This window comes from Callithrix jacchus, chromosome 7, assembly GCF_049354715.1.
Source record: "Callithrix jacchus isolate 240 chromosome 7, calJac240_pri, whole genome shotgun sequence".
NCBI lineage: Eukaryota > Metazoa > Chordata > Mammalia > Primates > Cebidae > Callithrix > Callithrix jacchus.
The window spans coordinates 76,462,165-76,483,807 of record NC_133508.1 but is presented as its reverse complement, the minus strand read 5'-3'; the positions used below and the strand labels follow the sequence as shown (position 1 = coordinate 76,483,807).

Here is a 21,643-nt window from a genome sequence, read left to right as displayed (position 1 = left end):
TTGTTCACATGTGTTTATCTCCACTCACTCCTGAAATTCCACTAAAATGATAGCAAGTGAATTAGAAAAAAATTTTTTTAATTTACAAGCACACACACACACACACACACACACACACAAAAGGAACACTGAGTGCGGTGACTTACACCTGTAATCCCAGCACCTTGAAAGGCCAAGGTGGACAGATCACCATAGGTCAGGAGTTCAAGACTAGCCTGACCAACATGGCAAACCCTGTCTCTACCAAAAATACAGAAAATATTAGCCAGGCATGGTGGTGGGCACCTGCAATCCCAACTACTCGAGAGGCTGAGGTAGGAGAATCACTAGAACCCGAGAGGCAGAGGCTGCAGTGAGCCGAGATGGTGCCCAGCCTGGGTGATAGAATGAGACTCTGTCTCAAAAAAAAAAAAGAAGAGAAATAATAGGCCTGGCGTGGTGGCTCATACCTATAATCCCAGCACTTTAGGAGGCCGAGGCGAGTGTATAACAAGGTCAAGAGATCGAGACTGTCCTGGTCAACATGGTGAAACCCCGTCTCTACTAAAAATACAAAAATTAACTGGGCATGGTGGTGCATACCTGTAGTCCCAGCTACTTGGGAGGCTGAGGCAGAAGAATTGCTTGAACCCAGGAGGTGAAGGTTGCCGTGAGCCGAGATCGAGCCATTGCACTCCAGCCTGGGTAATAAGAGAGAAACTCCGTCTCAAAGAAAAAAAAAAAAAGAGAGAGACAACCCACAGAATGGGAGAAAATATTTGCAAACTATGTATCTGATAAGTCTCTGGTATCCAGTTTTATCCCCACTGACAGTTCTTGAGTGGCTCTTTAAAATATATAAAATTTTAAAATTTTATAAAAAGAGTCTAGTATCTAGACTATATAATAAATTCTTACAACAAAACAACAAAAAGACAGCTAAGTTAAAAAATTGGCCAAGCGGCCAGGTGTGGTAGCTCACACCTATAATCCCAGCACTTTGGGAGGCCCAGGCAGGAGGATCCTTTAAGGCCAAGAGTTCAGGACCAGCCTGAGCAACATATAGAGACCTCCTTTCTACAAAAGATCAAAAGATTAGCTGGAGCCAGGCATGGTGACTCACACCTGTAATCCCAACACTTTCAAAGGCTGAGTCGGGTAGATCATTTGAGGTCAGGAGCTGGAGACCAGTTTGGTCAACATGGTGAGACCCCAGTCTCTACTAAAAACACAAAAATTAGCCGGGCGTGGTGGTGTGCACCTGTAATCCCAGCTACTTGGGAGGCTGAGGTAAGAGAATCACTTGAACCAAGGAGGCAGAGGTTGCAGTGAGCTGAGATTGAGTCACTGCACTCCAGTCTGGGCGACAGAGTCAGACTCCATCTCAAAAAAAAAAAAAAAAAAAGAAGAGGTGGCTGGGCAATGTGGCTCTGTAATCACAGCACTTGGGGAGGCCGAGGTGGGTGGATCATGAGATCAGGAGTTTGAGACCATCCTGGCCAACATGGTAAAACCCCGTCTCTACTAAAAATACAAAAATTAGCTGGGCATGGTGGTGTGCACCTGGAGTCCCAGCTACTCAGGAGGCTGAGGCAGAAGAATTGCTTGAACCCGGGAGGTGGAGGTTGCAGTGAACCAAGATTGTGCCACTGCACTCCAGCCTGGCACCTGGCGACAAAGTGAGACTCCATCTCAAAAAAAAAAAGAGGAGTCAAACTTCCAATCCTCTTTTTTTTTTTTTGAGACACAGTCTCACTCTGCCACCAGGCTAGAATGCAGTGGTACGATCTCGGCTCACTGCAAACTCCACCTCCCTGGTTCCATCAATTCTCCAGTCTCAGCCTCCCGAGTAGCTGGGATTACAGGCACGCACCACCACACCTGGCTAATTTTTGTATTCTTAGTAGAGACGGGGTTTCACCATGTTGGCCAGCCTGGTCTCAAACTCTTGACCTCATGATTCATTCGCCTCAGCCTCCCAAAGTGCTGGGATCACAGGCGTGAGCCACTGCACCTGGCCTATTTTTGTATTCTTTTGTAGAAACAGGGTTTCACCATGTTACACATGCTGGTCTTGAACTCCTGGGCTCAAGCAATTTGCCCACCTTGACCTCCTAAAGTGCTGGGATTACAGGCAACAGCCACTGCACCCCGCCTGAATTGCACACTTTAAATTGTTAAAATGTTAAATTTTATGGCATGTGAATTTTCCCTCAATTTTTAAAAAAAGAAAAGGAAGAGGATACAACATTAATTGACAGATATCTATAAACCTTGTGAAGCTTAAAAGCAGACAGATAAGGGCTGGCTGATTTAGCAAAAGGTCAGGAGTTCGAGACCAGCCTGGCCAACATGGTGAACCCCCGTTTCTACTGAAAATAAGAAAATTAGCTGGGTGTGATGGTGGATGCCTGTAATCCCAGGTACTCTGGAGGCTGAGGCAGGAGAATAGCTTAAATCCAAGAGATGGAGTTTGCAGAGCTGAGATCACACCATTGCACTCCAGCCTAGGCAACAAGAGTGAAACTCCGCCCCCCCAAAAAAGAAAAAAAAAAAAAAAAAAAACAAGGAAAGAAAATAGGAAAATAGAAAGATGCACTGGTACTGACAATTGAGGAGTCCCCTGCTAGGTGCCTACCTAAAATCCTTTAATGAAGCTCTGTAATTAATACCCCCCACACATACAGATAGAGCTTTCAATCAACTTTTAATGCCTCATTGTTTCGTTTTCTTTAATATGGGGTCTCATTATACTGCCCAGACTGATCTTGAACTCCTGGACCCAAGCAATCCTCCTGCCTCAGCCTCCCAAGTATCTGGGATTACATATACACACCACCATGCCTGGCTCTACTCTGTAATATACATAAACATTTATACCAAAGATTATTGGATATTTGATGAAAGCCTCTAATGAAACACACAAAGCAAAGTAAACAAGGGAGAAGTCAGAGAAAATAGAGAAAACAGGGAGCAGGAAATACTTCCCAAATTTATAATACATATGAAAACTCGTATTAATAGCCTCGGAGGCAGGAGAATCACCTGAACCCAAGAGGCAGAGGTTGAAGTGAGCAGAGATCATGCCATTGCACTCCAGCCTGGGTGACATAGGAAGACTCTGTCCCAAAAAAATTAAAATAAAAAATAAAAAGTTTTTTTAAAAAAGGTCAGAGGAAAATGGGAAAAAGATTGGGTCCATGGAAAAAGGACAGGAAGCTCCAAAAAGGGAACATTTAGGGAATAACAAGAAAAAGAGCTCTTAAAAATTAAAAACTATCAGTCAAAAAGTGTTTAAGTCAATAAAAGGACTGGAAGTTGAGAACACGAGTAAAAGGACTGGACGTTTGGCTGGGTGTGGTGGCTCACACTTATAATCCACCTGTAATCCCAGCACTTTGGGAGGCTGACGCGGGTGGATCATGAAGTCAGGAGATCGAGACCACCGTGGTCAACATGGTGAAACGCCGTCTCTACTAAAAATACAAAAATTAGCCAGGTGTGGTGGCATGCACCTGTAGTCCCAGCTACTTGGGAGGCTGAGGCAGGAAAATTGCTTGAACCTGGGAGGCGGAAGTTGCAGTGAGCCGAGATCTCACCACTGCACTCCAGCCTGGGCAACAGAGGGAGACTTTGTCTCAAAAAAAAAAAAAAAAAGGATTGGAAGTTTCACTCCTAGGAAGTCAAACAGAACACATAAAGGTAGAGATGAGAGAAAAGAAAAGACAAAACAGGAGTTTCAGAGAGGGAGAAGGGAAAAAATGGAGGAGAGGAATTTTTCAAAGAAGTAATTACAGAGTAAATTGGTTTCCAGATCAAAAGGCTTATGGCAGCTGGGCGGGGTGGCTCACGCCTGTAATCCCAGCACTTTGGGAGACCAAGGCAAGCAGATCACTTGAAGTCAGGAGTTTGAGACCAGCCTGGACAACATGACAAAACCCCATCTCTACTAAAAATAAAAAAATTGGCCAGTTGTGGTGGCGGGCGCCTGTAATTCCAGCTATCTGGGAGGCTGAGGTGAGAGAATCATTTGAACCTAGGAGGTAGAAGTTGTAGTGAGCAGAGACTGCACCACTGCACTCCAGCCTGGGTGACAGAGCAAGACTCTGCTCAATTTTAAAACAAAAAAAATAACTAGGCCAGGTGTGGTGGCTCATGCCTGTAATCCCAGCACTTTGGGAGGCTGAGGTGGGCGAATCACGAGGTCAAGAGATCAAGACCATCCTGGCCAACATGGCGAAACCCTGTCTCTACTAAATACAAAAGTTAGCTGGGCATGGTGGAGGGTACCTGTAGTCCCAGCTACTAGGGAGTCTGAGGCAGGAGAACTGCTTAAACCCAGGAGGCGGAGGTTGCAGTGAGCTGAGATCGCACTACTGCACTCCAGCCTAGCAACAGAGATCTGGAGTTAGGCCAGACTTCACAGGTGAATGGCACAGTCTCCACAAGACTGCCCTCACTTCAGAAACCAGCTATTAATAGAAGCTCAGGATTTCCCAGGCCACCCACACTTTTGACCAACTGGCTATAAATCTGGGGGTTCCCACTACCCCCAGATTATTGAACTCAGGTTCAATAATTCCATAGAACATCAAACTCAGGAAAGCACTATACTTATAGTTACAGTTTTATTATAGCAAAAGCAATACAGATCTCAGGACCAGGCAAAAGAAGAGACACAAAAGGCAAGATCTTAGAGGAACCCAAATTCGAGTCTTCCAGTGTCCTCTTCCCACAAAGTCAGGATGTATCATCCTCTGGCATATTGATACACACAGACTATTATTAGCCAGAAGAGCTCACCAGAGCTTCAGTGTCCAGAGTTTTTACTGAAGGTTCATTATGTAGGCATGATCGACTGAATCATTGTCCACATGATTGAACTCAGTCTCCGGCACTCTTCTCCCGCCCAGAGGTCAGACTGATTATCAAGTGGCTCAAAGCCCCAACATTCTAATCACATGGTTTGCCTTTCTGGCATGGACAGCCCTATCATGAGTCATCTTAAACTACCTAGGGGTCCCCCATGGGTCACCTTATTAGCTTAAGCTATCAGGGCCCACCAAAAATAACAGACACCCCTATTGCCCAGGAAATTCCAAAGATTTAGAGGCTACCTCCAAGGAATTGGGGAGAAAGGCCAAAAAATTCTTTATTACAACAGACCCACACCAAGGCACATCATTGAAAACATTTAAAATGCCAGGGACAAAGAATATATCCTAAAGGCTTCCAGAGAAACAGGTCACATACAAAGATTTGTAGATGAAATGATATCAGTCTTCTCAATAGCAATACTGGTTGCTAAGAAACAGAAGAGCAGTACCTTTAAAATTCTCAGGGGAAATTATTTTCTAATCTAATATTCTATAGCCAGCCAAACCATCAACCAAAGGGTGTACTAAAGATAATTTCAGAAACACAGAGTCTCAAAAATTTTACTTTCCAAGTACCTTTTCTCAAAGCAGGTGCTGGAAGGTGTGTTCCACCAAAGTGAGGAAGGAAAACAAGAAAGAAGAAATGAGCTCAAGAAAACAGGGGATGCAACACAGGAGAGAAGCAGAGGGAATTTCCAAGATGATGGTAAAGGGAAGTCACAGGATGACGATTATGAAGCAGGCCAAGAGATCAATACGTTCAGGCTGGAACAGGAAGACAGAGGGCTCCAACCAAGGTGATTCCTAGAAAAATAATGTAACTGAGAGAGTGATTACCTGGTCTGTTGGACCATATGGAGTAATCTTTGTAGCTCTAGTGGGAATGTGTAGCGTTAAATTCATAATAGATGTGTGGAAATCTAAGCAAAAGAAAAACTGAGACAATTGAACACTGAAGAAAATATTGTATAAGAAAGGAATTGTAGGCTGGATGCAGAGACTTAGGCCTATAATCTTAGCATTTTGAGAGGCCCATTTGGGAGGACCATGTGAGCCCAGGAATTCAAGATCAGCTTGGGCAACATGGTGAGACCCTGTATCTATAAAAAAAATTTTTAGCCAGGTGTGGTGGTGTGCACCTGCTGTCCTAGCTACTAGGGAGGCTGAGGTGAGAGGATCACTTGAGCCCAGCAGGTTGTGGCTACAGTGAGCCAAAATGGTGCCACTACACTCAAGCTTGGGCAACAGAGACCCCGTCTCAAAAAAAGAAAAAGAAAAGAAAGGAAATTTAGGCTGGCTTTGGGAGCTTTGCCTATGTGAGGGAAAGCTCCCTACTCTGCAAGGGGCAATTAAAAAAGAAAAGAAAAGAAAAAGGGCTGGAGACAGTGGCTCATATGACTTAATCCCAGCACTCTGTGAGGCCAAGGCAGGCAGATCACCTGAAGTCAGGAGTTTGAGACCAGCCTGGCCAACATGGTGAAACCCCATCTCTACTAAAAATACAAAAATTAGCCAGCCATGGTGGCACATACCTGTAGTCCCAGCTACTTGGCAGGCTGAGGTAGGAGAATCACTTGAACTTGGAAGGCAGAAATTGCAGTGAGCCAAGATCAAATCACTGCACTCCAGCCTAGGCGACAGATGAGACTCCATCTCGAAAAAAAAAGAAAAAAAATGTAATTGTAGTATACCATCCAGTTAAAACACTGTGGATATTAAATATTTATTTAAAAATTTAAGTACAATTTTATTGGTAGAATAAGGGAAAACAAAATATAAGGGCATGGGAAGGGAAATTTATAAGAGCCATATCTTCTCCTGTTGTAGGATGCCAACAGAAATTTTTTTTTAAATTGACACATGGAATCCCTAACTAAAAAAAAAAAAAAAAAAGGCTGGGTGCAGTGACTCACACCTATAATCCCAGCACTTTGGGAGGCCGAGGCAGATGAATCACGAGGTCAATAATTCGAGGCCAGCCTGACAAACACGGTGAAACCCCGTTTCTACTAAAAATGCAAGTCTGTAATCCCAGCTACTCAGGAGGCTGAGACTGGAAAATCGCTTGAACCCGGGAAGTGGAGGCTGCAGTGAGCCAAGATTGAGCCACTGCACTCACTCCCAGCTGGGGCAACGGAGCAAGACTCTGTCTCAAAAAAAAAAAAAGAAAGAAATATAAGGGATAAAAAAACAGTTAAAACAATAGTTGCTTTTGGGGAGTGGGAATCAGGCAATGGCAAGACAGAAGATGGCCTTCTTTTTAACTTTGCCATATGCCTAGTTGATTTTTTTTTTAAATTATTACATGTATTGTGATTAAAAACATGTTTTAGAAAAAGTAAAGAAAATAGAATATTGCAGAAAAATGGAAGGTCCCTGGGGTGGCATTTGTTACCTTGGTGAATTCATCACCATTCTGGGTCAAGCTTAGAAACCAGAGTTGGTTGCCCTAAAAGTAGCAGCATCTCTACAGAACAGACACACATTAACCAGGCTCATGAGACTGATATTTCAAATCAGATGCCAATTCATTAATTTATAAGAGGAAGCAGGGCTTTGAAGCAGACTGGATCTTTCTCTTCAATGATGAGTGCATTCTCTCCCTATGGACTGATCTACATAGGAAACAGAATGGTTTTTAGAGGGTTGCTTGGTGAACCAGAGCATGAGTGAGGTAGGGGTGAACTGGGTGGCTTCAAAGAATGTTATTTCCATCTCCCCTGTTCCTGGAACAGTATCTTTGTCCCCAGAGAATGGACACTGCTGGTGATTGTCTTGGCAACTCTCCTTGATCTCTGGCTTTCTTGGCTGCCCAGACCCTCCTGACTGGCACCCTCTTTCTTTAGCTGTATTAATACTTTTAACCAGATTGTAGTCTAGACTGGGCCTGAGATGTATTCTGTCTCTGTAAGGTATAGGTTGGTTCTGTGTACCCACCCAAATCTTGTTTCAAAGTGTAATCCCCACATGTCCAGGGAGAAACCTGGTAGGAGGTGATTGGATCATGGGGGCAGTTTCCCCTATGCTGTTCTTGTGATGGTGAGTGAATTCTCATGAGACCCGATGGTTTTATAAATGGCAGTTTTTCCTACACTCACACAGTTTCCTGTTGCCTTGTGAAGAAGTTGTTTGCTTCTCCTTCCCTTTCTGCCATGATTGTAAGTTTCCTGAGGCCTTCCCAGGCATGTGGAACTACGAGTCAATTAAACCTCTGTTGTTTATAAATTACCCAGTCTCATGTATTTCTTTATAGCAGTGTGAAAACAGACTAATACAATTGACATATCTCTACCTTAAAGCATTAGAGGTGGGGTGTGGTGGCTCACATCTGTAATTCCAGCACTTTGAGAAGCCAAGGCAGGAGGATCACTTGGGCCCAGGAGTTTGAGACCCCATCTCTACAAAAAATTAGCTGGATATGGTGACGCCTGCCTCCATTGGTCCCAGCTACTCAGGAGGCTCACATGGAAGGATCCCTGGAGCCCAGGAAGTCAAGGCTGCAGTGAGCCATGACTGCACCACTGCATTCCAGTCTGGGCAACAGAGTGAGACCCTGTCTCAAAAAAACAACAACAACAAAATAGGTAGGCCAAGGTGGATAGATAACTTGAGGTCAGGAGTTTGAGACCAGCCTGGACAACATGGTAAAACCCCATCTCTACTAAAAATACAAAAAATTAGCTAAGCATGGTGGCAGGTGCCTGTAATCCCAGCTACTTGGGATGCTGAGGCAAGAAGGCAGAGGTTGCAGTGAGCCAAGATTGTGCCACTGCCCTCCAGCCTGGGCAACAGAGTAAGAGCGAGACTTTGTCTTAAAAAACAAACAAACAAACAAAAAAATGCAAAAACGAAAGCATTAGAGTTTTGTGTTCGGTCACATACTTAGCACCCATGATGTGCCAGGCTCTGTTCTAAAGCCCTGGGTACAGCAGTGAATAAGGCTGACATTTGTCTGCCCTCATTGAGTTTACAGTCTGATGACGAAGACATTAAACAAACAAAATATGCAAAGTGAAGAAGCAGCCTAACTCTCAGAAGACAACCTAATTTCCTTTTTCCTACTTTTTGAGGAAGGGCAGCATCTCCTGGTTACCCGCAGATATTCTCTCCAATGAAACCATGGGAGGAGCTGCAGGGTAGGGGCTCTAGTCTAGGTAAAGAAGGCCCATTCTCCAAACATAAATTCCCAGCCTCCTATGAGGTCTATACCACCAGTTCTTCCAATAAACTCATTTTCTGCTTACATTTGTCTAAGCTTGGTTTCTGTTATTTGTAACCAATAACCCAGACTAGTACAGCAACCACCTTAGACATCTGACAACTAGAGAAAAGTCACCAAAAGGCGGTCCAATGCCTGTGCCTCGGGGCTGCAATCAAACCTGGAACCCTTCTGATCTGTGGCTTCCCTTTAGCACAAAGCAGGGCACACAAACTGCCTCAATGAAATCTGGTTGGCTGAGTCCCTCAGTAAGTCAATTAGTTCACAAATATCTGCCAGAAGCTATTCTAGGTGCAGAAATCACAAAGCAAGTAGGAGCAGGTTTCTGCCTGCAAGAATGTCCCACATGCAGCCCAGACCCAACATATTTAAAATGGAAGGCTGACTTTTTCCCTGCCCTCTCTCCCAATCTATATAACAACTCACATCCGTGTCCCATGCTCCAACCACACTGAACTGCTTGCCCTTCTCACTTCTGTCTGCCAACAGTGAGTAGTTTGGTGTTCTTACACCACAGGGGTGTGAGGGAAAGAGAGAGACAGCAGGTAGTCAGGCTGAGGTAGACAGACACCAGACCTTGATGCCAGGTGGAGGAATCTAGATGTATTGGCTGCTATCCCAAGTTACTCTCCTCTGTCCTAAATCTCAGACTGCGTAGAAGATGACACAAACGGGGACCCAGAACAGTGGCTCATGCCTGTAATCCCTGCACTTGGGGAGGCCAAGGAGGGAGGATCGCTTGAACCCAAGAGTTCGAGGCTGCAGTGAGTCATGATCCAGCCACTGCACTCCAGCCTCAACGATGAGTGAAACCCTGTCTCTTAAAAATATATATTAAAAATTTAAAAAGAAAATGATACAAAGGGGTTATCTATCATCTTGGCCAGCGATGCAGGGCAAAACTCGAAATGACTTGGTCCTGCAGTATTTTCCAGATGCCAAATTCTCATTCTCTTTTCTCTACTATACAGCTCCTACAGTGTTTTGTGTGAGAAGAGAGGGAGGGCGGCAGGTCTCAGCCCTGGCTTTGCCCTGGGAAAAACTCCTCCTCACTTCTGCTCCTGCCCCCCCCCCCCCGCCCCCAGCCCAGGGGCCTAAGCCAGCTCCCTCTGCCTCTCCTCCCGGCCCGGGCCCCTTCCCTAGATGCTCTGTTTCCCTAAATCCTCACAACCCTGTGAGGTAAGCATTCTCATTCTTTCATTTTACAGATGAAACTGAGACTCAGAAAGGTTTCGATTCAGGCTTATCTAAAGCCCAGAATCTTCGCTTTACTTCGCTGCCGTCCAGGCTTGGGCCACCCAGCGTAAGAAATGGGCCAACGGGTGACCAGGAGGACGCCGGGGCCAACCCAAGTTCAAAGCTGAGGGCCGCCAGGTGGCGCATTTCCCTCCTCCTCCCCCGCGGCGGCTCGGGCGCACCTGAACCCAGCGGGGCGCGCCAGGGAAAGTAGGAGTGCAGGGTGGGGCGGGGAGTAGCCCTAATTCGCCAGCTCCGAGTGGGCAAGGAGCAAGGTTTAGCTCAGCTGGCTGGGACCGCCAGCGCCTCGCTAGAGTCACGCCTCCACCAGGCTGCCACTCGGCCGCATCAATCCGCCTCCTGTTTGCGCTCCCCAGCGTGCAATTTATTTGGGGGCCTACTGGTAATTGAACGGAGCGGGCGAGCCTTGCCAGGAGGTGGGGCCGGCCCCACCTGTCGACTGCCCGGAGCGGGCAAGGAGGGGGCGGGGTTTGTCCCATAGGGCCCGCCCCCCCAGTCCCCGAGTCCCGGGCGCGCGACGAGATATAAGGCTCAGGAAACAATGCTCCTGCAGCTCGCGCTCCCGCGCCGATCCCGAGAGCGTCCGGGCCGCCGTGCGCGAGCGAGGGAGGGAACGCGCGCGCGGGGGGCGCGCTCGTGAGTGGGGGCCGCGCGCTCAGCGGCGCGCATGTGCGTGTGTGCGGGCTGCCGGGTTGCCCCGAGCCGGCGGGGAGCCGGTCGGACCGCTCCAGGTGGAGGGCGGCGGGAGCGAGGTGAGGCTGAGGGTGGCCCGGGCACCGGCGCGGGTCCCGCGGTGCGGGCTGGCTGCAGGCTGCCTTCTGGGCACGGCGCGCTCCCGTCCGGCCCTGCTGGGCCCTGGGAGCTGCGCTCCGGGCGGCGCTGGCAAAGTTTGCTTTGAACTCGCTGCCCGCAGCCGGGTCCGCGCGCTGCGAGCGTCTTCCCCGGTCACTCTGACCCGGGGCCCGGCTTCCCTGGACGCGAGGACTAGGCGCAGGCTGCAAGCCAGTGGGGTTGAGGGGAAACAAGAGCCTGGCAGCCGGCTGCGCCGAGGGACCCGGGGACGCTTCCTTCGCCCGGCCGGCACCCGGTCAGCACGTCCCCCCTTCCCTCCCGCAGGGAACGGACATGGACTACGACTCGTACCAGCACTATTTCTACGACTATGACTGCGGGGAGGATTTCTACCGCTCCACGGCGCCCAGCGAGGACATCTGGAAGAAATTCGAGCTGGTGCCATCGCCCCCCACGTCGCCGCCCTGGGGCTTGGGTCCCGGCGCAGGGGACCCGGCCCCCGGGATTGGTCACCCCGAGACGTGGCCGGGAGGGTGCGCCGGAGACGAAGCGGAATCCCGGGGCCACTCGAAAGGTTGGGGCAGGAACTACGCCTCCATCATCCGCCGTGACTGCATGTGGAGTGGCTTCTCGGCCCGAGAGCGGCTGGAGAGAGCGGTGAGCGACCGGCTCGCCGCTGGCGCGCCCCGGGGGAACCTGCCGAAGACATCCGCCACCCCGGACTGCACTCCCAGCCTCGAAGCCGGCAGCCCGGCGCCCGCCGCCCCCGGTCCCCTGGGCGAACCCAAGACCCAGGCCTGCTCCGGGTCCGAGAGCCCAAGCGACTCGGGTAAGGACCTCCCCGAGGCAGCCAAGAGGGGGCCACCCCATGGGTGGCCAAACTCTGCCCCTGCCTGAGGTCAAGCACTGGCTCTTCTCAAGTCCTTGGGCCATCTCTCCCTCTCTTTGGCTGAAGCTGCCCGTGTATCCCCCAACAGTGTCTGTCTGGCACGTGGGTGTGTTGGTAAACAATTTGGAGAAGTGGCGTGGGAGCCAGCGTCCTTTTGATGATGATTAGAGCCCCAGGGGACCAGGGTTATGTGGTGAGGGTTGGCGCTTAGAGAGGACAATACTGGGGTTGGACTGTAAGGGATTTCTGTCTTAAGGAGTCTGGAAGGGGGTCCCTTAAGAGTCACTCCAAACCTGAAGTTTTTTTCCTGCTGCCTCTACCTGGGAAACTCACACTCCCTTAGGGGAAGAAGAAGCCGAGAGCCTTTTGTGCAAAGCCAAAGCCTTCATCCTTTTAATAAAAACCTAGGTCTCCAGTTGGCTTTACTTTAAAATGCCAATAATGAATGCCCTCTTCTGTGCCTCCCCACCACCACTTACCACTTGTGCATCGGTGAGACAGGGAGGGAGGAATCAACATTCCCCATTAAGAGATGGAAAAACTGAGGCTTAGAGATAGAAAATCGCTACAAGTCAGTTCCAGCTTTCTGCCATCTAGCCAGTCCTTCTTCCCCAGTGCTCCATTCCAACCAGGCACCTCTTCCTTGATGTTTAGGTCTTTGTGGTAGCTTATCATAGAAGCATTACACCTTGCCTTGCTGTTTGTCCTGAGATGGAAAAGTGTCCTTCCTGCTCCCTCTCAATACAGCTCCAGCTTCAGCTGCTCCCTTGCATTCCACAGATATTCACTGGCTTCTACTTTGTGGCAACCTGCGGGCTCGGTTCTGGGGTCAAGGCCATAGAGCTCCAGGCACTCCTCTCCCATCCTTGATGCAAGTGCAAACCTAGCTGAGGCAGACTAGGGCATCCTGTGCCACCAGACTACATTGTACTTATTCCAGCATCTTAGACCTCTGCACCCATGAGAAGTGCTGGAGAGGGTACTTTTGTAGAGTGTAGGCTAGTGACATATAAATCGGGACCAAGAAAACTCACGGTAGCCTTTAAGAATAACTTTTACATGACCATTTGATAGGGAACTGGGATGGGGTATGAAAGTTGTCATACACTTGAGAGGAAAAATAGGATAACAAGAAAAATTAAGTCTTTTTATTTTCCGGTCCACTGCATTAAGGTTGTTTTTAACCGGCTTGCTTTCTACACCAAGAGTTTGTTTGTTTAATGGCTGGAAAGGGAATCTTGAGCTCAAAAACCCAATAAAGATGTATCTCTACAACGGCTGGTGGAGTGGTAGAATGGAAAGGGCATTGTTTTGGAAGTTTGGACATTTTAGTTTGAGATCCAGAACATTACAAAGGTGATGTGTGGACGTGGCTTATCTGGGCCTCCGTTTCCCCATTTGCACACGATGGAGTTGGACTTGATTATTCTGCAGAAGACATTTCCTTTTCTGGGTAGAGTGAGACACTACTCTCTGAAAAGGAGAGTGGTGTCTTAAATTATTTCTTCCTTGGATAGAATCTTCCTGAGCCATGAGGCTTACCACTGAAAATTAAAGGTTTGGGATGTAGGGAAGCCTGCTGAATCATTTTCTGACCTACCCTTTAACCTGAACCTGTTTGTGAGCCCCTGGTTCACTCACAGGCCACATGGCCCGGAACAAAATGCAACAGATTGCAAACAATGAGGCGGGGGGTGGGGGGGGGGGGTGAGGGAAGTGATTGGCAGTAGAGCTCAGCCAATAGGGGCTAGGGGCTGGGTAAGCCAGCATTCCAAACCCAGCATAACCAGCCAATCATGGGCTTTGGGGCCAGGAGGGCTGAATGGTCAGGTTTTATTAATGGAGAAATAATGCGATTGTCCACACAATGGAAGCCGTCCTGACAAAGGGGCTCAAGCTTCCTGATATGCAAAGAAGCTGAGAACGGAGCTCTTCTCTTGTCAGGCCGAGATGCATTAAAGTGGACTTCTGCGTGGAGGCTGCAAAACGTGTGGAGCAGGAGGAGAGTTTTCTCCCAATTGCCCCTCTCCTGGTTAGGCACCTAAGAGACCTTCAAGCCAGTGAATTAAATTAAGGGCATTTCCAAGTGTCTCCAGGTCCCTGGTGTTTTGGGCCCCGTATCTGGGACATTCTGCTGCCCAGTCTCTGCCTCTGGTGCAGGTAGTTTGGAAATGGTTGCTTGTACCTTTGTGAAGTTCCTGCAGTCTCCCAACCTATGATTACAAATCTAACCTTCTGGTCCAGGGAAGGAGGTGGGGCAGGCGACCTATAAATGATGGATGACTTTAGAAATCCATTGAACCCAGGAGCAAAATGTCCTTAGGGAAACCCTTTCCTTCCCCTCTGTGGGTGAAGAGGGATGGTGTGTAGCCCTCCCTTCTCTGAATCTTCAGCTGAAAGGGATGGCAGAATAGAGAGGTGGGGGAATAATAGGATTTATAACTTGTGAAAAGTAACAATTCCCCAAGTGCAGGCTGTGCTGGGCAGGAACAAAGGGCAGCTCTGCCCACAGACCCCTCATTTACAATTCTGATGGGGCATGAAAGAGCCCGACTGGGGAAGATCTTTATAGCTAAACTCTGTCCCAGGCCGGTAGCTCTTTCTCTCCATCCCCTCCATGGGGGAGGGGAGAGCCTTTGCAGATTGGGGGCTGTTGGCTTGGGTCTGCCTTTTGTTCTTATCTAAGCCTTGCTGTGCAAAAGGAAATTGGAGAATATTTTCCTTCTTGCTAATGTCCCCTCCTTTCCTTCACTGTCCCCTTACCCCATTACAAATGAGTCCACTTTCTGCTCACCTTGATTTGTTTATATCTAAATTGGAAAAATCTCACCTACCTTCCCAAGCCCCAACATAGACAGCTAAAGCTGTAGGGTCTATGTTTGTGTTTCTCATGGGATGTGTTTCTTTTCTTGATCTCTTTTCTGAGACAGAGAATGAAGAAATCGATATTGTGACAGTAGAGAAGAGGCAGTCTCTGGCTATTCGGAAGCCGGTCACCATCACGGTGCGAGCAGACCCTCTGGATCCCTGCATGAAGCACTTCCACATCTCCATCCATCAGCAACAGCACAACTATGCTGCCCGTTTTCCTCCAGAAAGCTGCTCCCAAGAAGAGGCTCCAGAGAGGAGTCCCCAAGAGGAGGCTCTGGAGAGAGATGCTCCTCTTGGGGAAAAGGAAGATGAGGAGGATGAAGAGATTGTGAGCCCCCCACCTGTAGAAAGTGAGGCTACCCAGTCCTGCCACCCCAAACCTGTCAGTTCTGATACTGAGGATGTGACCAAGAGGAAGAACCACAACTTCCTGGAGCGCAAGAGGCGGAATGACCTGCGTTCACGGTTCTTGGCCCTGAGGGACCAGGTGCCCACCCTGGCCAGCTGCTCTAAGGCCCCTAAAGTAGTGATCCTAAGCAAGGCCTTGGAATACTTGCAGGCCCTTGTGGGGGCTGAGAAGAGGATGGCTACAGAGAAAAGGCAACTCCGATGCCGGCAGCAGCAATTGCAGAAGAGAATTGCATACCTCAGTGGCTACTAACTGACCAAAAAGCCTCATTGTTCTGTCCTACAAAGACACAAGTTTATTTTTTAACCTCCCTGTCCCCTTTAGTAATTTGCACATTTTGGTTATGGCAAGACAGTCTGGACAGTAGATCCCAGAATGCATTGCAGCCAGTGCACACACAATAAAGGCTTGCATTCTTGGAAACCTTGAAACCCAGCTCTCCCTCTTCCCTGACTCATGGGAGTGCTGTATGTTCTCTGGCGCCTTTGGCTTCCCAGCAGGCAGCTGACTGAGGAGCCTTGGGGTCTGCCTAGCTCACTAGCTCTGAAGAAAAGGCTGACAGATGCTATGCAACAGGTGGTGGATGTTGTCAGGGGCTCCAGCCTGCATGAAATCTCACACTCTGCATGAGCTTTAGGCTAGGAAAGGATGCTCCCAACTGGTGTCTCTGGGGTGACGCAAGGACAGCTGGGCCTGGATACTCTCCCTGAGGCTCCTTTTTCCAGAAGACACTTGAGCTGTCTTAGGTGACGAGAAGCTCGCAGACTTGATTAACATGGACCATTACCTCACTGTCAGACACTTTACAGTAGCCAAGGAGTTGGAAACCTTTAATATATATATATAATGATGTTAGCTGACCCCTTTCCTCCCACTCTAAATGCTGAGACCCTGGGAACATTTAAAGAGCTTGGCCTCTAGATTCTTTGAGTCAGAGCCCTCTGGGCCCTCTCCTCTGAGGGAGGGACTTTCTTTCCTCACAAGGGATTTTTTGTTTCATTATGCCTTTGTTATGCAATGGGCTCTACAGCACCCTTTCCCACAGGTCAGAAATATTTCCCCAAGACATAGGGAAATGGGTCCTAGCCTGGGGCTTGGGGAAAGCTTGGAGTCCTGGCTCGTGAACTTGATCCCTGCCCACGTGTTTTCAGAGGGGCACTTGAGGCCCAATCTTTTCTCAAGGCAGGCATAAGACACCTCAGAGGGAGAACTGTACTGCTTTCTCTTCTCACCTGCTTCTCATTTCAGTCATTGACCGGCAAGTTTGAAGTTCCGAAACCATGCAAATCTGTCCTTCTTGTGCAACTCCAAGGAACTTGCTGGCTCTGCAGCCACCCTTGGGCCCCAGCCAGCCTGCCCTGAATGAGATCTCTTTCCCAGAATCTGGGCCGTTCTGAAGTTTTGGGGAGAGCCATTCTGGATCCAGTGCTCCAGAAGGTGGACTTGCCTCTGGTGGGTTTTAAAGGAGCCCCCAGGAGATATGCTTAGCCAACCATAATGAATCCATCATGGTTGCCTCAGCTGGACTTTGCAGCTCCAAGTGGAATCCAGGTGCAGCCTCCAGTCTGAGAAAGTCACCCAACCTAGCAGTTGTCATGTGGGTGACCACAGGCATCTCTAGGCCTGTCTTGGAAGAAGGACCAGCAGCCCGTCCAGAACTCTGCCCAGGATAGCAGGTGCCTCCTGGCTCTGGGTTTGGGAGTTGGGGTGGGTAAGGGGTGGTAAGTACTATATGTGGCTCTGGAAAACCAGCTGCTACTTCCAAATCTATTGTCCGTAATGGTTTCTTTCTGAGGTTGCTTCTTGGCCTCAAAGGACCCCAGGGGATGTTTGGAAATAGCCTCTCTAACCTTCTGGAACATGGTTTACAAAAGCCAGCTGACTTTGGAACTGTCTATGGAGGACAGTTTGGGTGTAGGTTACTGATGTCTCACCTGAATAGCTTGTGTTTTATAAGCTGCTGTTGGGTATCATGCTGGGGGGAGTCTTTTTTTTTTTTTTATATTGTATTTTTGTATGCCTTTTGCAAAGTGGTGTTAACTGTTTTTGTACAAGAAAAAAACTCTTGGGCAATTCTCCTGTTGCAAGGGTCTGATTTATTTTGAAAGTCAAGTTCACCTGAAATTTTGTATTTAGTTGTGATTACTGATTGCCTGATTTTAAAATGTTGCCTTCTGGGACATCTTCTAATAAAAGATTTCTCAAACATGTCAGAGTGGGGGCAGCTTATGCCACCTGAGTCCTCCTGAACCATGGAAAACTATGTCAGGGTAGCCACAAGTGATCCAGAGGACTGCCTTTCCCTAACCATGTTGCTAACCTGGTCATTCCACTCTGGGTTCCTGAAATGCCATTTCAGACATGTCGAAACAATGTAGGCTCAGTACTCAGTGAACACAGAATTCTCTTGTGAATTGCAAAGAGTGCTGAATTTGTACTTTAGAAGGCTTGAAATCCTGGCTCCACCACTTCTGCGGCCTTTAGCGTTATCTTTCTGAGTCCTAGTTTCCTTATCAGTAAAATGGGGATAAATGCTACTTCACTGGGTTTTTGCAGGTATTAAATGAAGTGGTAGACTTTAAACTGCTTTCTAAACTGTAAAGCCTTATACTCTTTAGGATGGTATTATTCTTATCTTAGTGGTATGATGACCTTCTGCAAGATGTCTTTTAAATTTTTTTCTGAGAATTTGTGTTGCAATATACTTTTTTCTTATAGAAAGATAGTTTTAAAATTCTTTTTCCTGGCTGGGTGCAGTGGCTCACGCCTGTAATCCCAGCACTTTGGGAGGCCAAGGTAGGCAGACTGCTTGAGCTCAGGAGTTCAAGGCCAGCCTGGGCAACATGGCAAAACCCATGTCCACAAAAAATACAAACATTATCCATGCATGGTGGCACATGCCTGTAGTCCCAACCACTCAGGAGGCTGAGGTGGGAGGATGGCTTGAGCCCGGGAGGCAGAAGTTGCAGTGAGCCTAGATCACACCACTGCACTCCAGCCTGGGTAACAGAGTCAGACCCTGTCTCAAAAAAAAAAAAAAGTTCTTCCCTTAATTAATGAAAGAAAGTTTAAGCTTCATTTCTCTCCCATAGTTCTCATAAACTTGCTGTAAATGCAAGAGAGGAATTCAATAATAGCTGTTCCTCATAAGGCACTGCTTACGTCTGAACACTTTGCCATATCAACCATGTGTCAGGGCTACAGATGAGGAAACTGAGGTTCTAAGAGTAAACAAAGCTATGCAAATTCACAAGCTTGTAAGTTGTGATTTGAAACCAGCTCTGCCTATTCCAGAGCAAGAGGTCTTAGCCACTACGTTATGATGATCAGCTTGTTGGTTAACACGGAGTATATGGAGTAGGTAAACACGGAATTCCATCACTTAACTGCTTGTTGGAACTCCCTCTCTTTGGGGCTACTGTGCCTGCCACTTATTGGGATGAAACGGAGCAAATGTCCCACCAGCAACTCTGAGGCATATGTGTGCTGGGTGGGATAGTCTTGCTGAAAAAAAGCCCGCTCTGGGGCTGAAAAGAAAACAGTTGCTGTTCAGGGTGGCTGTGAGCATCATGGTGAAAGAAGGCAGCTTTGGCTTTGCCTCCACTAACTCCTCCTTACAGATAGGACTTGGGTTAGTATTGCCCACATGGATTCTTATGGAGCCTCAGTAGGGTCAAAAGGTTCCTCTTAATTCCTCAGATTTACAAAATTACCCTCTTGTGACCTTCCAACCTGGTAAGTAAGCAATATCTGCTTGATGGTACTGGAGCCCAGAGAGTTTTCTTGCTCAAAATCACATAGCAAAATCAGGATCAAGCCCAGTTTCCTATCAGGTAAGCTTTTTCCACTTGTCCCCCACTGCACAAAGGTAACAAACTCAGAACCTAAGAAGCTGTTTGGTAAAACAGACATAGATTATTGGAACTCTTTTCTTAAAACTCCCAGTGTATTTATCTTCCTTTTTTGAGGCCACTAGTCAAGAGTCTGGTTTGTAGGACATACCTCCCTTTACTGGACCTTGAAATAATTCAGTAAAAAATTTTGAAAGCACTTAGTACAATAGTATGGACCCATGGGTACAGGCATGAATGTTAGTAGCTTTGCGTATCTTAATTCTTACAATAACCTGGAGAGCAGGGTGCTGTCAGCCCTATTTCACAGATAAGCCAACTGAAGATCAGAGACATTGAAGTCATTTGTCTAAGCCCACACAGCTAGTACCAGCTGCCTGATTTCAAGCTTCAGCTCTTTTTGAGTCAACTCTGCTGAGAAAGAAGTGGGAATAAAGCCATCTCCTGGGGGAAGGGAGGGTGTTTCTGGAATGCGAAGTATTTTAAGCTCCTTCCTAGCTCATTTCTACAGACTCCTACCTCTATCTTTGTCTGAAAATAGCCAGGAGTTTATTCCTGGATTTCAGAAGACAATTTCTACAAATTAGGTTTGCCTCTGAATAATGCACCTAAGGGATCACACTCCCAACTCAGAATGTAGACGATATGGGGTGACCCAGAAGCTACACTTGGTGCAAAGAGAGGAGGACATCGTCTCTGTCAGACAATAAAAGGCTAAAGTGTATGTTTAACTTCTGCTTCTGTTGGCAGTTATTTTGGGGAACTGAGACAGGTTGAACTATCTTAGATGTGCTGAATTTGTCTACAGTGCTCCCGAGGTCAGGATATTCCAATATATTAACTTTAAAAGGGGAAAAAGAGGATGGGGATGGCTTTTTGATCTGTGATAAGTGATGGGAGGGAGTGTGAGAGAGGTTCCTTTTTAAGGATAAGATAACCAGCTGGGAGATGATGGATGACCGGGTGACTGGGAAGTGGGGGAAGGAGGAGGTGTCTAAATATGTCAGCTAGAGTTCTGTTGATTGGTGTGTAGGCATTTCTACCGTAAGCCCAGTGGGCGGCTTTTGTTAATGTCTGTTTATTTACACTCCAGCCAAAGGGAGCAACTGTATTAATGTTACCATTCTCTTGGCAAGGAACTGTAAATATTTTAAAAAGGAAGTCTCTAATGAGGTGTGTTATTAAATGATTAGGCTCAGTACCAGGGGTCCAGTAGGTGCTCAGTAAATAATGGATTGCCTTTAAACTTGTGGGATGCAGTATGATTAAGTGGTCACCCACACCCAACAGGTCTCAGTTCCAAATCTTGGCCCTGCATTTTCTTGACCTTGGGCAAGTTATTAACCTCTCCTAACCCTCGTTTTCTTATCTATAAAATAGGTAGAAATAGTAGCATGTGCTTCATTGGGTCATCAGAGCAATAGTAAGTGCTCAGTAAATGATTAGTATTATTTAAACCATGTTAACTAGCCACACTTGGAATACAGATTAGTCGTATTTGAAAGGTGATAGAAGGAATTGGTAAAATAAGAAAACTTCTCAGAGTGCACATATTGATGCTTCAAGAGGTGGTTAATTATTAAGAAAGGAATAGCCAGGTTTGGGGAGCTTGTGATAAGCAGAGGAGGAGGGAGGGCAAAGACTGGAGCTTCAGACTGGTTTACAGCATCCACAGCCCGTGGCCAGCAGAGATTGTGCATTAGCAAAACCATTGCACATACAAACCCTCTACTTTTCCTTACTGGGCGTCACGGTGCCTTTACACTGAGCTAGAGTCAACTGACTCCATTTAGTCATTAATGCCTGTCTTGTTAAGATAGTAATTCTCAAATCTGAATGTGTCTTAAGGATCTGCCCACCCTAGGTCTGGGCCAGGAATCTGCATTGCTAACAAGCAAGCAGGGAGGTGAATTCCTAAGGCCACACTTAGAAAAACATTGGCATAAGGGGTTGGAGCCCAGGTTTTGCAAAGATAAAAAGTATTAACAGAAGGTGGTAGTATTATATAACCATATAATAGTATAATGGTTAAGAACAAGGACTTGGGGCCAGGCAATGACTCATGCCTGTAATCCCAGCACTTTGGGAGGTTGAGGTGGGAGGATCACTTGAGTTCAGGAGTTTGAGACCAGCCTAGGCAACATAGCAAAATCCCATTTCTACTAAAAAATTTTAAAAAAAGCTGGCATGAAGGCTGACACTGAGATGGGAGGATCACTTGAGCCCAGGAGTTTGAGGAGGCTGCAGTGAGAGAGGCTGCCCAATTATAGAATCGGGCCACTTCGCTTCACTCCTGCTTGATCGACAGAGTGAGACCCTATCTCTAAACGACAACAATAACAAACAAGGACTTGGGGTTACTACCTGTGTGATATTGGGCAAATCACTCAACTTCTGTGAGTCCTACAAGTATCCTTCTTCTGTTAAATAGAGATAATAATGATAGCTATGTCACGGGACTGTTGTGAAGATTAAAGGAGTTGTTACACGTAAAGTGCT

At 47.4% G+C, this 21,643-nt stretch overlaps 1 protein-coding gene across 3 annotated transcripts; it reads left to right on the top strand.

Moving 5' to 3' along the window:
* The first annotated feature begins 10,623 nt into the window (after positions 1-10,623).
* On the top strand, positions 10,624-15,724 carry MYCL (MYCL proto-oncogene, bHLH transcription factor). Of its 3 annotated transcripts, none has more exons than XM_078331331.1 (3): positions 10,624-10,714; positions 11,449-11,953; positions 14,944-15,724. In XM_078331331.1, exons 2-3 carry the CDS (start codon positions 11,458-11,460, stop codon positions 15,543-15,545), a joined length of 1,098 nt encoding a protein of 365 aa, XP_078187457.1. In that variant the 5' UTR covers positions 10,624-10,714; positions 11,449-11,457; the 3' UTR covers positions 15,546-15,724. The 3 variants fall into 3 exon arrangements, with proteins under 3 accessions (XP_078187457.1, XP_078187458.1, XP_035106853.3); XM_078331332.1 differs by lacking the exon at positions 10,624-10,714 and adding an exon at positions 10,884-10,968; XM_035250962.3 differs by lacking the exon at positions 10,624-10,714 and adding an exon at positions 10,884-11,084.
* Positions 15,725-21,643: the final 5,919 nt, after the last annotated feature.

Excerpts from the sequence above, each read along its gene's own strand:
- MYCL (XM_078331331.1), top strand. The coding sequence starts at position 11,458 with ATGGACTACGACTCGTACCAGCACTATTTCTACGACTATGACTGCGGG. Across the intron at positions 11,954-14,943 it reads CGAGAGCCCAAGCGACTCGG|AGAATGAAGAAATCGATATT; the intron begins GTAAGGACCTCC and ends TTTCTGAGACAG.